A 19,738-nucleotide genomic window follows, 5' to 3' on the forward strand; every position below is an offset into this window, starting at 1 on the left:
ATTGTAGTTAATCGTATTTTTCGAAAAAATCGATCAAAAAACCCCGAGCCCTAAGCCCGTCTCCGCATCCGAACGGCCGAAGTCAACAACTTTCGGGAAACGGGGACCGACGGTGGTAGAAGGAGGACCCGCACCGTCTCTACCTACCTATCCACTCCTCCTTAGCCCTTACAACAAACTCATCTCATTACCAGCCACCATCCACCAAACATCTCAACAGCTCATTATTGACTCAGGCAGTACGAAGAATATCATCAATTCTATGCTGGTCGAAACCTTAAAATTACCCGTTAACCCGAGCCAATCTGTTCGTCTTCGGGTGGCCGATGGCTCGCTAATTACCCCCCCTGGGAATCACCACCATGGACATCAAAATTGGGCAGACAACTTACCCCGTCGAAGCGCTAATCATTGATAACTTCGAGTACGAGATCCTGCTGGGACTAGAATTCTGCAACGCACACGAGGTGGAGATAAGTTTTAAAACACGCTCCATTGTCATTGGCGAAGAATCCTTCCCCTTGCCAGATGGCATCTTTGAACACTCAGACCTAGTTCGAAATTCGTGGGACGTCACTATCCCACCGGCCTCTGAAATTGCCCTCGACATAACAGTCCCTAACGCTTCAGGTCCTCTCATGATCGAGCCCCTCCTGTCGACCTACCAACGCTTTGGACTACTTATTTGCAAAACCGTGACTACTTTCCAAAATGGTCGAGCCATAGTTCGGGTCGCCAACCCACACCAACAGTGTATAGTTCTGCGCCGCAACGCTAAATTGGCCCGAGCCCACGAGGTCTTAGAACTCTACGCGCTAAACTCCGGAGATTCACGTGCTGAAACTAGCCTCCCAAAAGACTTGGACATTGGAACCCAACTTTCCCACCGAGAAAGACCGACTACTGAGACTACTTAAACAACATACTGAGGTGTTCTCGAAATTCGAAGGCGACTTATGTCGAACCTCCTAAATCAAACATCAGATTCAAACCGGTGATGCCGCTCCGACTCGCTCTCATCCCTATCGGAAATCCCTCAAAGAACGAAAAGTCTTGCAGCGGGAAGTCAATAAACTTCTGGAAAGTGGAATTGTTCGGGAGTCCTGCAGCCCTTGGGCCGCACCGGTGATTCTCATAAAGAATCCTAGAATTGATGATACTCTGGACAGACTAGCGGGGTCCACCCTCTTCACGACCTTGGATCTGGCCTCTGGATATTTCCAGGTCGAGCTTGACGAGTCCACCAAGGAAAAGACTGCATTCGTAACGCCCGATGGGCAATGTGAGTTCAACGTCCTGGGCATGGGGGTTGTGCAACTCCCCTGCCACCTTTCAACGCCTGATGTACAAAACATTAGGTATCCTGATGTGGAAGGTCACCATGGCTTATCTTGATGACATCATCATTTTTTCGGGTTCCTTTGACGAACATATTCACCATCTCGATCAAGTACTATCCTGCCTTCGCTAAGCCAATCTTAAAATCAAGCCAAGTAAATGTTCAAACGGACCAATTGGGCCGGCTATAGGGAAGACCTAATCCTACGCTACGGAGGGGGTCACACTCCTAAACTTACTTCACCTAAGGATCTTGATAGGGCTGCTGGTGACTTACAGTGCTCCATTATGGAGTCATTCCACCGGAACTGCCCACTTAAGACCGTTAACCGCTCGAGGCTTGTCCCTTGGTGGAACGCGGATCTCAGCCGGCTTCGTAAATTCACGCGCAGGCTCTTTAACAAAGCCAAGCGCACGGGTGACTGGGCTGGATACAGGCAGTCCCTTAACACCTACAACAGAGCCATTAGAGCTGCTAAGAAGGACTCCTGACGGACCTTCTGTGAGCAAGTCTCCAATGTCCCTGCCACGGCTAGGGTCATGAAGATCCTAGCGCACGACAACACACATCGGCTTAATACTATTAAGCTGCAGGAGGGTGTGTACACTAAGTCTGGGGCTGAGACTCTCAAGCACATGCTGGAGGTCCATTTTCCTGACTCTACTTTAATCAATCCAACAAACCCCGACTCTCTCTACCCTGTCCTGCACAGGGCTAAGACTGGCTTGTAGCCAGACAGGTTGTCACGATTCCCAAGCTTCGGTGGGCTGTCAACTGTTTTGAGCCCTACAAGTCTCCGGGACCCGATGGGGTCTTCCCTCTGCTTTTGCAGGAGGGCTTAGACCACATCGCCTCTCCGCTTTGCAAGATCTACAGACTCTGCATTGCTCTCGGTCACATACCTCGTGACTGGAAACGCTCTAGGGTCATCTTTATTCCCAAGCCCGGGAAGGCTTCCTATCTCGAGGCGAAGGCATTTAGACCCATATGCCTGACCTCCTTCTTCCTCAAAATTCTGGAGAAGCTGGTGGACAGGTACATTAGAGACGAGGTACTTTCGGTAACTCCTCTCTCTTCTTCACAATTTGCCTACCAAAAAGGCAAATCCACTGAGACGGCCCTTCACGGCCTTACGAATTGCCTGGATAGCGCATTCGAGTTTCAGGAAATTTCACTGGCCGTCTTCCTCGATATTGAGGGGGCCTTTGACAAGGTCTCTAGCTCGGTTATTACTGAAGCTGTCAAGAGATTTGGCATCAGCGACACTCTTGGCCGCTGGATCAAGTCCATGCTTACCGACCGCGAGGTGTCGGCGTCCCTCCTTGGGGACTCTCTAGGGGTGGCTACCAGCAGGGGCTGCCCTCAGGGTGGAGTGCTCTCCCCCCTGTCGTGGTTCCTGGTGGTGGACGAACTCTTGGGGAGGCTCGGGGGTGCTGGGGGCTGTAGCTGCTTCGGGTATGCTGACGATGTAGCGATAGTCTTTACCGGTAAGTTCCCGGATACTGTTACCGCACTTATGAGATCTGCTCTCTCTAGCGTGGAGCAATGGTGTCAGGCGGTTAACCTCACCGTTAATCCTGATAAAACTGTCCTTGTTCCTTTTACGAGGAAGAATACTAAGGATCTGTTCAATGATATCTCTTTCTTTGGCCAGGTCCTGACAAAGTCCTCCGAGGTTAAATACCTGGGGGTGACCTTTGATTGCAGACTCACATGGAAGCCACATCTTGATCGGTGTATTAAGAAGGCCAAGATGCTCTTCTGGAGGACCAGGAGCTCTGTCGGCCAGACTTGGGGCCTCAACCCCAAGGCTGTACACTGGCTCTATACTGGGATCATCAGACCCATACTATCTTACGGGGCATTTGTCTGGTGGACAAGGGTCCGGCTTAAGACGGTGCAGGCTGCCCTGCGCAAGCTTCAAAGGCTTGCCTGCATTGGTGTTACGGGGGCCATGAGATCGACCCCAACTGCTTCCCTGGAGGTGCTCCTTGACATGCTTCCTCTTCATCTGTTCATTGAGGAGGAGGCTGTCATGGGAGCCTACAGGCTCAACATTAGGGATTACAGCCATACGAAGCTCTTTCGGGAGTACGCCGCACTTGAGCCGTCGCTTACGATGTGCTCTGACAAAACCGTTACCAGTTTTGATTTCACTAAGCCTTTCAGCATCCACTTTCCCAGTCGGGCAGAGTGGACTAACCTGCTGCCTCTTGGCACTGGGGGTGAAACTATTTGGTTCACCGATGGTTCCAAGACTGATTCCGGCGCTGGCGCCGGCTATTACTGCCAAACCACAAGGGTCGGCTTTTCTGCTTGCCTGGGTACCTTCGCTAGTGTGTTCCAGGCGGAAATTGCCGCGATCTGTTATTGCGCAGATTACTGCATTAACAAAGGGTATACCGGACGGACTGTGAGAATTTATTCTGACAGTCAGGCCGCCCTGAACGCGCTGAACCAGTGTCAGATTACCTCTCAACTGGTGCGCAGCTGCCTTGATCTGCTAGCGCGACTGGCATCCTGCAACAGGGTTCTGTTGTACTGGGTGCCAGGGCATAGCGGATATCATGGCAATGAGCAAGCCGATAGATTTGCGAAAAGGGGTGCGGAGGCCAAGCTCTTGGGGCCGGAGCTGCCTGTCCCCATCCCCTACAGGCACGTCAAACGGTGTCTGCATTACAGGTTGACTGTCATACAAAACCAACTCTGGCATAACATGGAGGGCCAGAGACAGACTAAACTTTTTGTCAATGGTCCCTGCAGGACTCGTGCCAGAGACCTAATTTCGCTCAGCTAATGGGATATTAGGCTGGCCACCGGGCACTGTCGGCTTAATAGGCACCTCCATCTGATGGGTTTTGCCGACGACCCTCTCTGTAGGTCGTGTCAGGAGAAGGAAGAAACATCCGCTCACGTACTTTGCGAGTGCGACTGCTTCGCCTCGCTTAGACTAGAATATTTTGATTCACATACTTTGGAACCCTCGAGGGTCTCCTCTATTACGGTGGAGCGAATTCTTCGCTACGCTGCAGCTACGGGCCTATTCAAGGCCTGAATATGAGGATGCACAATATGCCTTTGGCATCGGTGCCAGGGCGCGTACCCTCCTCATCCTCAACAATAATAATAATAATAATAAAATGTTCTTTTGCGAATTCCCGAATTCGGTACCTCGGTCACACCATCGATGGAAATGGCATAGCCCCCGACCCACGAAACTTAGAAGCAGTGGCAAAGTTCAGCACCCCCAAGACAGTTAAACAAATACAACAATTCCTGGGGTTGGCAGGGTACTACCGCCGATTTATTAAGGACTTTGCCGGCATCTCCAAGCCACTAACAGAGCTTACGAAGAAAGAAAACCCCTTCCATTGGGATGGCGCCGCCGATCGAGCCTTCCACCATCTTCGCGACTGTCTCGTGTCCTCACCCATAGTTCAACACCCCCAGTGGAACCAGCCTTTCGAGATACATACGGACGCATCAGCCTACGAGGTGGGCGCCATTTTGAAGCAACGTATCAATAACCCACAAAGGGTTATCGCCTATGCCAGTCGCCTACTCAACTCAGCCGAGCGGAATTACAGGCCAACCGAGCGAGAGTGCCTAGCCATAGTTTTTGGAGTCAATAAGTTCCGACCTTACGTACACGGGCGCCCTCTTTCCGTGGTAACCGACCATCATGGGTTATGCTGGCTCACATCCGTGAAAAACCCCAACGGACGTCTCGCCCGTTGTTCATTGACCCTCCAGGAATTCGATCCAATTATCCGATTTAAAAACGGGCGTAAACACCTGGACGCAGACGCGCTCTCTCGGTCTCCGTTTGAACCGGCCCCAACCATTCACGCCTCTCTGATAACCTCGGCGGAGGTGAATTCCCTGGACCTCACCCAATTCGACATACCATCTCTACAACGCCAGGACCCATTTATGGCGTCCATTATACAGTTTCTGGAAGATGAACCGTTGACTGCACCAAAAACCCTTCGGAAAACGGCCCGCTGTTTTGAATTAATCGATGGCCTTCTCTTCCGAAGGGTTAGGATCGACGAAGGACTAACATCCGTTCTAGTGGCTCCTAAAGCTATCAGGAATGCAATACTTTATGCGTTACATGATGACGTTACGGCTGGTCACCTGGGCCTTCAACGTACCTGGAAACGCATTCGCTCCAGATTCTTCTGGCCAAAGATGCTTTCACAGGTCACCAACTATGTGCAGTCCTGTGCTCTCTGCCAACGGCAAAAAATCTACCCAGGAAAACCAGCAGGACTACTTCAACCCATTCCCCCCACGGTTAAGCCTTTCGAGAGGGTAGGACTGGATAAGCTTGGACCCTTCCCAACCTCGCATGAAGGCAATGTCCACCTAGTGGTATGCACGGATTATTGCACGCGCATGGTAATCGCCAAGGCCATCCCTCGAGGGACGGCTGAGGAAGTTGCACGGTTCCTAACACACGACGTCATGCTTAAGTTTGGAGCCCCAAAAGAACTAATCACCGACCGCGGCACGGAGAATGTCAACAAACTCATGGAAGAAGTAAATAAACTCTATTCAGTTCGCCACATTCGCACCACAGCCTACCATCCGCGTACCAATGGACTAGTAGAACGATTTAATAAGACCCTAGCCGACATGATGGCCCAATACGTGTCCGGCGATCATAGAGATTGGGATCGATTCTTACCCTGTCTAGTGTTCGCTTATAATACCTCCACCCAGGCCGTCACCGGATACACGCCCTTCTTCCTGCTACACGGCTACGAGGCCGATTTACGCTTGGACGCCGCTTTACAACTTCCCGCTTCAACTCTACGAACCCAATTCGGCTTTGAAAACATCTTATACGCTCAACGTGCCAGGAACTTAGCTGCCGACCGCCACGCCATGGCACAAACTAAAAACAAGGAGCGGTTCGACTTGAAACGCAGGGAAGCCTCTTACAAGGAAGGGGACCTCGTGTTCCTAAAAACTCCCCGCCGAGTCCCAGGCCTCTCCGAGATACTTCTCCACCAATACGCGGGCCCATTTCAAATTATCCGCCAAACCGCCCCAAATAACTTTGAAATTCGCTCGTCAGATGGGGGCAAAAACGATATTGTATCGGTCGAGAGATTAAAACCCTATATAGCTCGAAATGACGTTCCAAGTTCCAGCCCCCGTGTCCATTTCCGTGATAAACCGACAATACAGAAATATTTTCCCGAGGATGCCCCACACCTGGTCTCAACCAAAGAAAAAGCGGATTCCACCTCTACACCGTCCCCCCTCACTATCACGCCCTCTCCAGAGGTTTGCCAACAAAATCAAGACCACGGGGGTCTTCGACGCTCTACTCGCCTCCGAACTAGCCCCACAAGCTTTTCCCCCGGTCGTTACTAGAAGACGGTCTCCCGGAAAAGAGGTTACTTCTGTTTTCATTACCGAACTCATCGTATCCATTGCTCGACGTGCCAAAATGAAACCTTCGGCTAAACTACGCCATTCCCGTTTCCAAAATCACGTAAAACGTCTAGAAACCACCGCGCCCTTCAATCCTCGGGTAATTTAACGCATGGAAAAACAACAAAGACGAAATCAACGCCGACATCAACGCGGCGCTTTCAAATTAGCTAAGGCTCATCAAAAGAAATACTATGACCTCCGCCATGACCCTCTAGAATTTGTGGTAGGAACGTTAGTATGGATGGAAACCCATCCTTTGTCGAGTACGACAGGCCAAATTGTGAGAAAACTCAGTCCTAAATGGGCAGGTCCCTTTAAAATAGTAACTAAACATTCCGCCGTTGTCTATGAGTTGGAGAATGCTATCTCCGGACAGAATGTAGGGAAAGTTAACCTTGAACATTTGAAACTCTAATGGACGAATGTAGCTGTCTTCGACGATGCACCCGCCGATGATCCAGAGCCAAGCTCTCCTACGGAAGATAGTCATGCACCCCAACCCACGGAGACTTCCTCATCATCATCATCCTCCTCTACTTCAACGTCACCTCCTCAGGACGATCAGGACTCAGATCAACAGATCCCTCCTGCAATACCAGATGATTCTCATCACCCTTCTGACTCTGACAGTGAACCGGGCTGGCCCTATTTGAAGACCCTCCTCTCCTACTCCGTACCAATCACGATATGCGAGCCTTCCAGCTCACTCATCCCTCATGTGACAGTTCGCCTTCAGCGGCAGGGGAGGCTTCCCCGTCTGATCATGTAATATCAGTCGCGGAACATTCTAATTTTACGGATGAGATTCTAACGCCTGAGCAAACTCCTGAAAACTTAGTCGCGGATCCGGAGCTACACCATTCACCTTCTTCCGGCTTTTCGGAGGAGATTTTGACACCTGAACAGATCTCTCAGTCGCATTCCCACTCGCTGCGTGAGTCCGAAAGTTCATCGGCCACATTATCTGAGTCGATGAGGACCCCAAGATTAAACAGGGCTTCCTTACCCGATGTCTATATAGAGCCTTTTCGATTGGGATGGCGTAGAGAACTGTGTAAGAGAGCAACGGTTATGCCGGGAGGAAGTCGATATCTATTACCGACCTCCTGACAATAAACGACTACGATCAAAATACGAGGTCCAAGTTTACCTTCAAAATAATAAGATCCCGAACCTAACCAGGGAACATTTCTCTTTTGTCCGAGAACCAATCTCAATTTTTCCTTGGGAATTTATTTCCCAAGCAAAAAAGAGGGGGTACTAAAAGAGTATCATTCTAGATGGCCGGAGAAGAACTAGAACGCCGTCATCAAAATGAAGAAAAAAAACTTTGTGATAAACCATTTTTTCCACCCCTGCTAAAATATTAGGTTCCTCGGGGTAACTTTCACTTGAAACAAACATTCTTGAAATTGTTCTATAATTTTGCATTATAAATAAAAGTTCCTAAAGAGGGGGGATGTAACATGGCTGCCAGAATTCTTGGAGCTTCCACTCCTTGGTTCTGGCAGGGCATATCTAGCCTCCATGTCAGAAGCCACTCCCCCTTCCACACATGTGATCTAGGATAATTTAGTTTTGCTAATCAGTTCTGTTTATGATTTCTCCTAAGACGGATTGACTTTTGCATACCAGTTCGGTTACGGGTTTATCCCTATATCAGTTAACTGAAATAAAATTGTTGTTGGATTTGGATTAAAACTGTAAGTTGTCCTTAATTTATTTTATGGCTCTCGGGAAGATATTCCCTTTCGTTCAAATATTATATTGAGGGTTACAATATCGGTAATTAAAGTTTCGATTGCCTAAACCTTAGATCTTACTGGGCGGAAAAATCAGAACGAAATACGGTGGAAGGAAGTTCGACCGAAATATTTCACGCCAATTGCATGACGGAATTGCCGTTCAGTTTGACAGAACGTGTTTGATATTTTTCGGTAGAACTTGGTGTAAATTCTGGGTATTCCACCAATGAACAAACGTTTTGGAAATGGTCTTTGAGCTAAAAGAAACAAGTTGGGAAACCTAAATTCATACTGGTTTTTTATGTATAAGGAACAGTTTTTGATTGGATATAACTTTTTTTGTATCGTATTAACTGTTTTGAAACAATTCCACAAAACTACAATTCGGGCCATCATTATATGGTTAAAATTTCAAAGAGATCCATTTAATAGTTTATTTTATAAAAAATGAAGTTTCTAAGGGTGGTTTTCACTTCCATAAAATTAATCAGTCATTTTGACGAAAAATTCGAAATTTTTCCATTTTAAAAAACATGGGAACTTTTTTGTGGTAGCCGTAATGCAATAACTATTCATTTGATTGACTTGAAAACAGTTTTATACGAAAGCCTGGTATTTAGATTTTCCGCTTTTCAATTTTCATTAATTAAATTAAGTCTAAGTATGTTTAATTTCAAATTTTCAAAACCATTCCAATCTGCGATATTTTAGCATGGATAAGAATCAGTCTAAGATGTTAGCACGGTTATGGCTATTTGGTCCAATTTTCGTGGTGGTTAAAAAACAAGCTTAGGTCTAAGCTTGTGTGAGCTAACAAGTTAAGTTGAAAAGGACCTCACACATATATATTAAGTTACGAACTGCCTTAGAGAATTAAGCTAGATTACCTACGACTGGTAATTAAGCTAGATTACCCACGACTGGTAATTAAGCTAGATTACGGACGACTGGTAATTAAGCTAGATTACCGACGACTGGTAATTAAGCTAGATTACCGACGACTGGTAATTAAGCTAGATTACCGACGACTGGTAATTAAGCCAGATTACAGATGATTGGTAATTGAACTTGATAAGTATATAACATGTGTTGGTGCTCAGGTGTACGGAATCCTTTTGTGGTATAACTATGTACTGTTCAGCTTCCTCTGTATTTGCATGTTAAAATGACGGGAAAGCAAGTTGAGTTTCACCGGACGTTCATTGTCAAGTCAAGCAGTCAGGAATGACAGTTTTATAATAGATGGTTGGTTAGTTCAAACGTGTTAACTAATGAATGCACAATGCCCTAATACTTTTACTCTCCTAAGGTTTCTGAACAATTTGAATTAGTATTAAGACTGAAGTAACAGATATTAATAAAAACTGTCATTGTAAACAAAGACGGGAAAGTGTGAAAGATAAGTGTACAAAATGAATTGCCTGAAGTACAGATATTTAAATTTTCACTTTTGAAGATATGAGCATAAAACATCGATTATTTAATAAAATTCTTATCTTAGTTTTTTTCACCAAAATTACTTTAGTCAAAATATTTTGTCATGAAACACGTGCATCATTTCAATACCAGTACGCGGGTACATTTTATTTTATATCAAAATTTTACAATGAGTTTTGAGTATTCGGTCCTATAAGGAGAAAGAGCTGTGCGAGTACTCGATAAGAGATTTTCTGTGACCCGAAAAAGTTTCCAGTATCAAACTAAGGCTCGATAAATACCCGAACCTGCTTTTGGAAAGCCTTCAACTCTGAAAATAGGATGTAATAGCTATAAAAATCCACAAGAAAGTCACGCTTATTGGTTAACAGACGCACATTAGTGCTCATTGGGTAGTTTAGATCATAATGCCCGTGCAATGTAGTAGGGTAGTAGCTCCTAGCTGGTAAAATAGTGGAAGTAAAAGTAATGAAATACCGTTAATGGCGCGTTTACTATTATTATTTTATTAATTAATTTTTTTTTAAGTTTAGCTTAGTAATTTTCGTTTGGAACTTTGCGCGAAGTATAACAATGGCTACAAGTGACTTCGGTGAGGAACGAGATTCCGAAGAAGATATTTATGAGGAATTAAGTTCGTTAAATTTAAAGAGAAGAAGACTAGTACCGTCTGGGAATTGATGGAAGTAGTTGTCGATGATCAAAATTACACCAAATGTCTATTATGAGAGCAATAAATTAACAGAAAGTGTGAAAACACTAGAAAATCAATTCCCAATTACTCGATAAATACTCGAAACAAATTTTCCAACTACTCGATACTCGATTCGAGTACTCGAGACTCGGCTCGATAAGGGAAAATTTCAATACTCGAGACTCGACTCGAAACCAAAAATTCAAGGCTAGCACAGCCCTAAGGAGAATAAATTAGTCAGAAAATGGTTTAAAAAACTGTGTGAAAACTTGGCAAATCCTAGTCGTTATTTTGAAAATTTTAAAAATATCAAAATTAACGTGATGTATAGCTCCCAAAATATTACTATAAATCTAAAGATCTTTTCGACACTAATAACTACATCACAGTCAAACGGCCTTTGTAATTTTCTGCTTGGCAATATTTACAATTTTAAAATATAAAAATTGGAGTATTAGTCAAAAGTTAAACCTAGTATCAAACCAGTATCCCTTAAAAAACTTGAAGATACCATTTTTTCTGGAATTACTATATAGAGCAAAATACTTGTGTAAATAATGTAGAAAAATATTTTGAGCATAATGAAAATTTGGTGAAAAAAGTAAGATAAGAATTTTTCAAATAATCGATGTTTTATGATCATGTCCTCAAAAGTGAAAATTTTAATATCTGTTACTTCAGGCAATTCATTTTCAACACTTATCTTTTACACTTTCCCGTCTTTGTCTACAATGACAGTTTTTATTAATTATTAACTTGTGATAGCAGACTTCATTTGAAGCAAAGACCTGATCTCGGAACGTTCAACGGGGTCCTCATCTAATAGCTAACCCACCTGTAAATGTTTTGGTACTTTATTTTATCCTTTGGTTCAAAATGTTAACTTCGTTAATTTAAAGGGAACATTAATTAGAAAGTTGAAATAAGATGAGGAATTTGTGGAACGGAAATTGCGTATAAAATTGCGAAAGAAATTTAGATGAAAATACTTTAAATTAATGAAGAAATTAAGCAACAACAAAGATGCGTCGACGTTTCATTTTTTGAAAAATAATTTTATTGTGTTAATTAAAGTAGCTTAATTAAACTATAATCTTCTTTAACTGCATGAATGGTTACTGGCGTAGATTAATGGACAGTAACGCGGTGACAAACGTGTAGCTTGTTTACGTTAATATCTAAATCACGAATCGGTAATATTCTAGCACGTCTCGTGCTGCCATCTTTAAAAAGAAAAATTAAACTTATAATTATAGAAAATTCATTTGCCTCATAATTAGGGTTCGAAAATTAGGGTAATTTTGGAAAATGGAAAATTACGCCGTAAGTTACCGCGTAAATTACCATTCTTGGTTATTTATGAAAATTCAAAAATATATTATATTGATCGTTTATAAGCTAAACAATGAAAAAATCAATTGAACACAGCTACACTTTTCATAGAATAGTATTTTCAGAAGCACATAGATAACAATAAGAAGTCTACAAGGTGGCACCAGGCGTGCGCCATCTATTCTGCGTAGCCCCTTTTAAATTTTTCCCCTCTTCGCGGATTCTTACGTTCATGGGCCGTAGTACAGGTACATGCGTTAATGGGCTCAAAAGAAGTAGTTCCCAGAGGCTTGGCAGTTCTTGAATTATCGCGTTTGTGTAATATTTGGTCTGGAGACTGGAAACGTGGCTGTTGAATTGAGTAGGGTTCTGTTCTGTAGTATAAGTGCATCAAATATTAAATCTCGAAATGCCACGAAAAAAAACTCAAGCGCAGCTGGATGCTATGAAAACCAAAAATCAACAAACGCAATGTAATACTTTGTTAATGTTCAAAGATACGTGCGAATTTGGTGTACAAGCCTTTGAAAGAAGTGACTTAGTAACGTTAGAGCCGAATGGCAAAGGCTTAAAGCAAGAATATAGAGTGGTTCAAACGCAAACGGTTTGAAAATGGTTTTCCAATGCTGAGACTCAAACGGAGATTTTCGGATTTCACATTTCACTTGAAAAATGGGAAGAAATGAACGAAATTGCAAATATTAAATCATGTATAAAACCACGAAAGCGTAAGTCAATCGAGGAAAACTCGGACACGTCTGTCGAAGACATTCAGCCGAAAAGACTTATGTTAGAAGAAAGTCCAGAAAAACTGACACCGAATCTTTTGACACCTGAAAGGTCTTCAGAAACGTCCAATGGAGGTAGCGAAATAAATATTATAATAATGAATATTATCAGAAGCATTAAGCAATTCTGTTATTCGTTTCCTAGGTGACATTTATGAGTGCTACAATTCACCGAATCAAGAGCTTACATCAAAAATAGAAGCTTTTGAAGCTCCACTTGATCCAGTCTTATTAGCCGTTAAACAATTCATAGATACTTCAGGTCAAGGTAAACAAAGCATAGTGGATTCATGAACGGCATGAGTCTGATATCCTTTTTGTTGTGTATTACTTTAATATTATTATATATAGCCGGACTTTCTATAAGAAGACTGAAAACCCAGGACGATCATTTGGAATACTTGGATGTCTCTCTTGAACATGGATTACTACCAGTCACAACTTATCATGATGTACCACGACGATTATTGTTTTCTAGCAAAGGAAAACTATCAGTTTTGACGCTCTTCAAAATGGTGGTGGAGGATAATTTTTACAATTTCGAAAACGAAACTCTTAATTTGGATGTGGTCCTTAAGGCCATGGCATCTTTGGCTGAAAACTACGTTTTTTGCACTAGAATACCTAAGGTATGTGTTAACAAATATACCAGTTAAAATGTATGTTTATTCACCAAGAAACAATTTTTATAGGAAGTAGCGGGTGGGATGGATAACACCAAAAACATGAAAATGTTTCTTTATCCGTTTGAGCGATATCAGTCATTGGATTGTTTGGCATGGTTTGTCCCTCCACTAAATGCCGCAAAGGAGAAGATTAAAAGCAAGCTTTACCCGTGTTCAAATTGCAGTGCTTTAAACCGATATTTGACATCTTTCAAGAAGAAGAAAGAGCAAGTCACTCCCGCAACGAAATTGAAAAGACAATCGGTTGAGTCAAGATGCCGGATTGGGGTTTTGAGTCCGAGATCCAAGAAAAAGCGATTTACAAACATTAGGCAGAGACGATCAACGTTAGTTCATAAAGTAAATAGTCTAGAAAAGAAGCTAATAGAGACAAGCCTACAATTAAGTAAAGATCAAAGTAAACAAATGGAAAATGTTGTTACGGAAATTAACTTAAAAGGAAAGAAAGATTTGGAGGAAATCTTTGAAGAAGCCAAGAAAAAAAACAAGATTATGGGGGTAGCGTTAAAGAAGGCTTGGGAGCTGAATACTAAAGCTAAATCACCAAATGATTTCATGAATGATCAGGAGAAATGTACAACTGGATCTCATAGCAACAGATGGAGTCCCCTAACATACAGAATTGCCCTCAGTGTATATTCTCGCTCACCTGCTGCGTATGAAGCTCTTGCATCCTTTGATGTACTGCAATTACCTAGTATCCACACTGTAAGAGCCAAAGTGCGGCGAATAGAAAGCAAGCCAGGAATTGACCTTGTACACCTTAAAAAGGAATCTAAACGGTTTGACCAGTTTTTACAAAACCACCCTGAATATCAGAATCCACCAAAAGAAGGCGCGCTTATTTTTGATGAGGTGAAAATTATTGGCAAATTAATGTGGAACTCTAAGAACGGAGAGTTTGTTGGTGCAGCGATGGATCCAAATGAGTATGCATCATTGGAAGATTTGTATAAAGTGAAAAGCCTTTCTGACGTTTTAGAAGCTGAATACGCCTTACAATATCTTTGGAGATGTACTACCACTGCATTTGATATCATCGGCCCCTATTTTATGTTTGCCAAGCCTGTTACACATGCAGAAATTACTAGTACCCTCATGAAGACTGTTTTTGCATTTCATTCAGTCAATCTGGAAATTGGGATTCTTGTTTGCGACGGTGGAAGTAGTAATTTGTCTAGTTTAAGACAAAGTTTGGGATTCAAGAAAGCACAAGAACCTTCCAAGAATGAAGATGGGTCGTATAATTTTAAGTTTAATGTAAAGCTTCAAAATTGGTGTGTTCAAGGAGCCTGGATTTATTGGGTAGTATGCCCGAGTCACCAACTTAAAAACATGATCAACGTCCTTAATCATTCCCAGATGGAGGGCACAAGGGACTTTACCAAAAATAATGTCAAGTTTGGTTGGAAAGCAATTATTGACATGAAAAAAAGGGAAGATTCTCGAAGGGATTGTCACGAATTGGTTCAAGTTAAGGGTCTGCAACAATCTTACGTGGACCGTGATTCTTGGACAGAACTTAACGTAACACCTGCTAGAATTATGCAGCAAAACGAAGTTCTGGGGGAACTTTTTAATTATGCAAATCCGTTGTTTGAAAATGTGCCGACAGACAAACTAAGCGTAATGGCTTCCTTTGACTATTTAAAGGCTTGCCATGATATTTTTGAAGACGGCTTGCTATCTAAAGCTCGCGTGTATAATGTAGATTCTCCACCCATAAAGTCTATGATAAATGGGTTAAAATACTTTGAAGATTGGGCAACAGAAAGAATTGCAGACGAGGAAAAACTGACCAATAATCCCAAGTTTCTTGCTTGGCAAACCTTTGAGCTTTTGAGAATAAGTATTTATGGCTTCATTGGGTACGTGGAAGATTTTTCGGCGCGGCATCCATCAAGATACCTTACCCCGTTAGGATAAATGGATCAGCAGTAGAAACTTTATTTAGCCAAATGAAGTACGGTACTGCTGGAAAACTAACAAGTGTGAACTATAGTAGTGCACGAAGGGCCTTGTTAATTAAGGGATGCACCAACACATCCCAAAATTCTGAGGCATCATTCCGAAAAGTGGGATTAGATGTGTGTGATAAATAAAACACTTATGATCATTTGAAATATTAACATTTTTCTGCATTTTTAATATTTTTGGTTTTGTTTTTTTTTGTTTTACAGTAGCTTTAGTTTTTCAAAATAACAAAGTTCTATCACAAATTATTGCAATGGTTTATCACAACAGCTTTTTTTAATCGTAGTAAAAGTCGTTTAAAGCCTTCCTCTTAATTACCCTGCCTGACTTCGATTTCACATTTTCCTCGGCAAACCTCTTTCTTGATACAACGGATGTCAATGACACTTTAAGTTTAGGACTTACGGCGAGTTTATTGGAACAGTCAATGTCTTTTGTCACAGATTTAGCCATCCTTGCAGGGGAAGATTTATTGTTTTTGCCTTTAGGCTTTACTTTTGTTTTTTTAGAAACCTTTTTAATCACAGTAACCTTTTTGGATTTTCCAGCCCCGTATAGCATGCAACGTAAGTTTTGGCCTCCCACATTTCTTCTCCCCCTCTTCTCATTTCTTTGCCTTGTTGCTCCTCTAATTAAGTCAGCTATTTTAGCGTGAACTAGCTTCCTTTGGAAAACAATCCTGAATTCCTCAAGTTGACTAGATGAGAATCCATATTCAATAACATTTGGAATTTCATTAACTATCTTATGAAATTGCTCTTTCAAACTTTCATCTTCCCTTATAAATTTGGCAGTCTCCTCTGTAACAAAAAGGTTTATAATTATACAAAATCAAGAGCAAAACTTTATAAATATCCGTAAAAATTCTTACTAATAATTCTTCTGGGGGTAGGGCTATTGGTCCAAAACCTATACTGCTCCACAACCATTTGGATGATTCGAGAGGCAAATGGAATTAAAGTAAAATGGGCCACAAATAATCCACCTCGATTAATCATCGTTATTACTGCTGGTAGGTCTTCAATAGGTTGTTCGGAATTTCTAATCGAAAGCGCTATCTTGTAAAGCACATGGGCTCTCTCTCTCCCGTTGTTTTTGGGTTAGTGGTTTTTTTCCAGCTTTAATCTTCGCTCTTATATTCATCCCTCTTAGGTTCATACCCCAAATCTCACCCATAACACCACCTACAATTCTGTTCATTGTGTAGAGCCTATCTGTTTTTAAATGGGTCATGCAGTTTTACTTTCTCTACTTTATCCATACTAATATCTCGTTCATATGGCGTTTTTGTGGCGAAAAACCTAACCACTTGATTATCCGTTTGGCCTTCCAATTCGACAACTCTCTTTTCCTTGGCTTTTTCTTCTACTAACTGCCAACCAATCCAATGTAAAACATTAAGAAGTTCGTTTTCGTATTCTTTAGGACAATTAATAACTGGATCTGGTCCATTGACTCCATAAACTAATTGATGGATCCATTTGTTCCATGAAAACAAAAACGCTGAATAGCCTCCCCGGGCGGCAACATTTTCGTGTTTAGAAAATAATAAACCATGTTGGTTACACATATTATTTATTATTTCTTTTAAACAGCCATTGTTCTTCATACTCTTGATTGCTTTTAACCTTTCGCCAGAGTCGTCAGTAAGAAAAAAATCGTCATTTTCGACGTTTCTTAAGAGTTTTTCCACTAAACATTCCATTTTTAAAAAACGTTTTCAATAAGCCTAGGCCCTCACCACGAAACAGCTGTTCGTTAGAAAAAGCAGACGATTTGTAAAGAATTAACGTTTGGCGCGCCGCAGTCGTAAAATAGTTTGATGACGTACAGCATCTATCCCTCCTCGTTCCCGATTGGATGAAAAAGGAAGGGGAAGAGGGGAAGACATTTTGCTGCACAGATTACACGGCGTGTACAGCTAAAGCTAAGGAAGGCCCCACCTTGTAGACTTCTTATTGTTATCTATGTGCTTCTGGTATTTTACATTATTTAAACCCAGAGTTTTGATGTTTGCAGCTCAAAAAACTTTCGAATAGCAATATCCACTTTCTTCTTCTTACCCATTTTGAGAAGATGGATCTTTTAGACCCTTTTCCAAGAGAAAAAAATGAGAATTTGGTAACGGTAATGACCAGGGTAATTACAGTTTTCGTAATTTTCCCGAGTAAATCGTAAATTACAGTTACCCTGGTAAATTACCGTGTAAATTGCAATGGTAATTTACTCATAACCAGAAATATCCTGTTTTACATTCATTTCCTCTTCCCTTTAAATAGGGCAGTTTTTTATGTTTCATTTTATTTAAAATAAGATCTATGTTTTTTTAAGAGAGTGTCTATTCACTTTCTTGACAACTTTGACAAGAAAAACGCGACGGTCGCAAACATCAAAAGGTAACAGACATTTTTAAAGAGAGTACCAAGCAAATCGATGAACAATTCCATGAGAAAACGAGTCACTTCAATATTGGCTTGTAAGAATGGTTGGGCTCAACTTACCAATCTAACATGTGAATTTGTGACATCAGAATTCTGGTGAAATAATTAAGAGTTGATTTACAGTTGTGATAGCCTGACTTCTCTTTTTACCTCTGTGTGACGATGACGTCACGGAGAGGTATTACACTGGACGTGTGTGTCTGTCTGTCACCGCGTTCGCAGTTGGCAAATCGGAGCAAACGTATTCACAGAAAGCAATTTTTGGCTTCTACTCCTTTCGTTAGGATTAACAAGTTGGGAGACCAAATTAAACCTCTCCGAGTCGAGAAGTTTTTCTTTAATAATTAATTAAATATAATTAATTTTAATTATTTTTATTGTCAGTAATTTACCTAAATATTAGTTAAGACGTTTTCAGAAACGTATTTCCTAAAATCATTTCAAATATTGTTATTGTTGACGTTTGAATTCAAGCGTATGCCTCTTTAACAACTTTTGTAAAAAAGTATATAAAACAATTGGTTCACAGTAAATGAGAAGAAAATCCGCAGCCATTGGGAGGCTCGACGTTTCTCGCACCCTAGATAGACAGAGTTACAATTCAAATTGGCTACCGCGAAACACATTGTTTTTATCAAGGACGTTTATCAAAACGTGACGGCGTCATTTGTGAGCCTCTAGCGGAACCAATTACAACGTTTACTCGGCTTATTTGGAATCAGAAACAAAGTTATGATTTTTATTTCATCTATTTATTAGATTAAAAAGGACTAGAGTTTTTATTATTTAACTCGCGTATTTTAATTAACAGCTTGTTACACGTATTATAGCTGCATAGATAATTATCTATGATAGCTGCAGACGGTAATAAAAAAGTTCTTCGAGTGACTAATAGGTGGCGCCACCCGTATTTTATAAAGATTCATGCAAATTACAAAAAGTGTATCGCAAAACGTCGATCTCGAGACTCCAGCACGTTGTGTCTTTAGGTTTAATACATGTATTCTATCTCATTGCAACGCGTTCCAGATATAGCATACACGTTTACTATGATTTGCCAACTGTGAACGCGGTGACAGACGGACAATACCACTCCGTGACGTCATCGTCACTCGGAGAGGTATCAATCAGGGTCTGAGCAAACGGAATGAGTCGAAAGCGTTTGATGCTCCCTTTAGAAGGATATACCCGGGCGTGATTAACTTTGCCGATATCCTATCTGTGTGTGAAATGATCGAGCTGTCAAAGCAGGTGCGAAGAAATTTCAAAACAAACACTAGAGGGAAGTACCTAGACAAAGCGATGAGGCCGACAAAAGATGTAAGATCTTAGTAGATTGGAAGTGTTACCTTTGGGACAGTGGCGTCAGACAGTGCCAGATGGCACATGATCTGGCACCAATAAATATGGCGTCAATGAATCAGACATGGCACCAGTAAATATGGCGTCAATGAATCAGACATGGCACCAGTAAATATGGCGTCAATGAATCCGACATGGCACCAGTAAATATGGCTTCAATGAATCAGACATGGCACCAGTAAATATGGCGTCAATGAATCAAACACGGCGTCACATTTTTCCCCCAATATTGTTGTGACGTCAGTGAAACGTACATGACGCGCCACAGTCTTCCTATGACGTCAGCGTATCAGGCGCCAAATCTTAATGGGAACATCTTAAACTGTAATGATTAATACAAAAATTGAATTGACTTAATGTGTTTCTAATTTTTTCGTTGGCTTATCTTTAATCTTATAACACCCATAAAATATTAATTTTATTAATTTTTAATATTAAAAACATAAAATTTCTCTTATCATAATATATTATTATTTGAACTGATAAGGG

The 19,738-nt window shown here is 41.8% G+C and overlaps 1 protein-coding gene across 1 annotated transcript; it reads left to right on the forward strand.

Moving 5' to 3' along the window:
- The first annotated feature begins 10,545 nt into the window (after positions 1–10,545).
- On the forward strand, positions 10,546–15,524 carry LOC149657103 (uncharacterized). Its single transcript, XM_089844671.1, has 4 exons — positions 10,546–10,606; positions 12,899–13,054; positions 13,138–13,415; positions 13,479–15,524. The coding sequence occupies exons 1-4, from the start codon at positions 10,546–10,548 to the stop codon at positions 15,396–15,398; spliced, it is 2,415 nt and encodes an 804-aa protein (XP_089700797.1). The 3' UTR covers positions 15,399–15,524.
- The last annotated feature ends 4,214 nt before the right edge of the window (positions 15,525–19,738 follow it).

This window comes from Phalangium opilio, unplaced genomic scaffold, assembly GCF_054372755.1.
Source record: "Phalangium opilio isolate 3A_F unplaced genomic scaffold, DU_Popi_V2 ptg000077l_1, whole genome shotgun sequence".
NCBI lineage: Eukaryota > Metazoa > Arthropoda > Arachnida > Opiliones > Phalangiidae > Phalangium > Phalangium opilio.

Coding starts and splice junctions, on each gene's coding strand:
- LOC149657103 (XM_089844671.1), top strand. CDS start 10,546: ATGGCTACAAGTGACTTCGGTGAGGAACGAGATTCCGAAGAAGATATT. Junction 13,055..13,137: donor CATAGATACTTCAGGTCAAG/GTAAACAAAGCA, acceptor TATTATATATAG/CCGGACTTTCTATAAGAAGA. Junction 13,416..13,478: donor TTTGCACTAGAATACCTAAG/GTATGTGTTAAC, acceptor CAATTTTTATAG/GAAGTAGCGGGTGGGATGGA.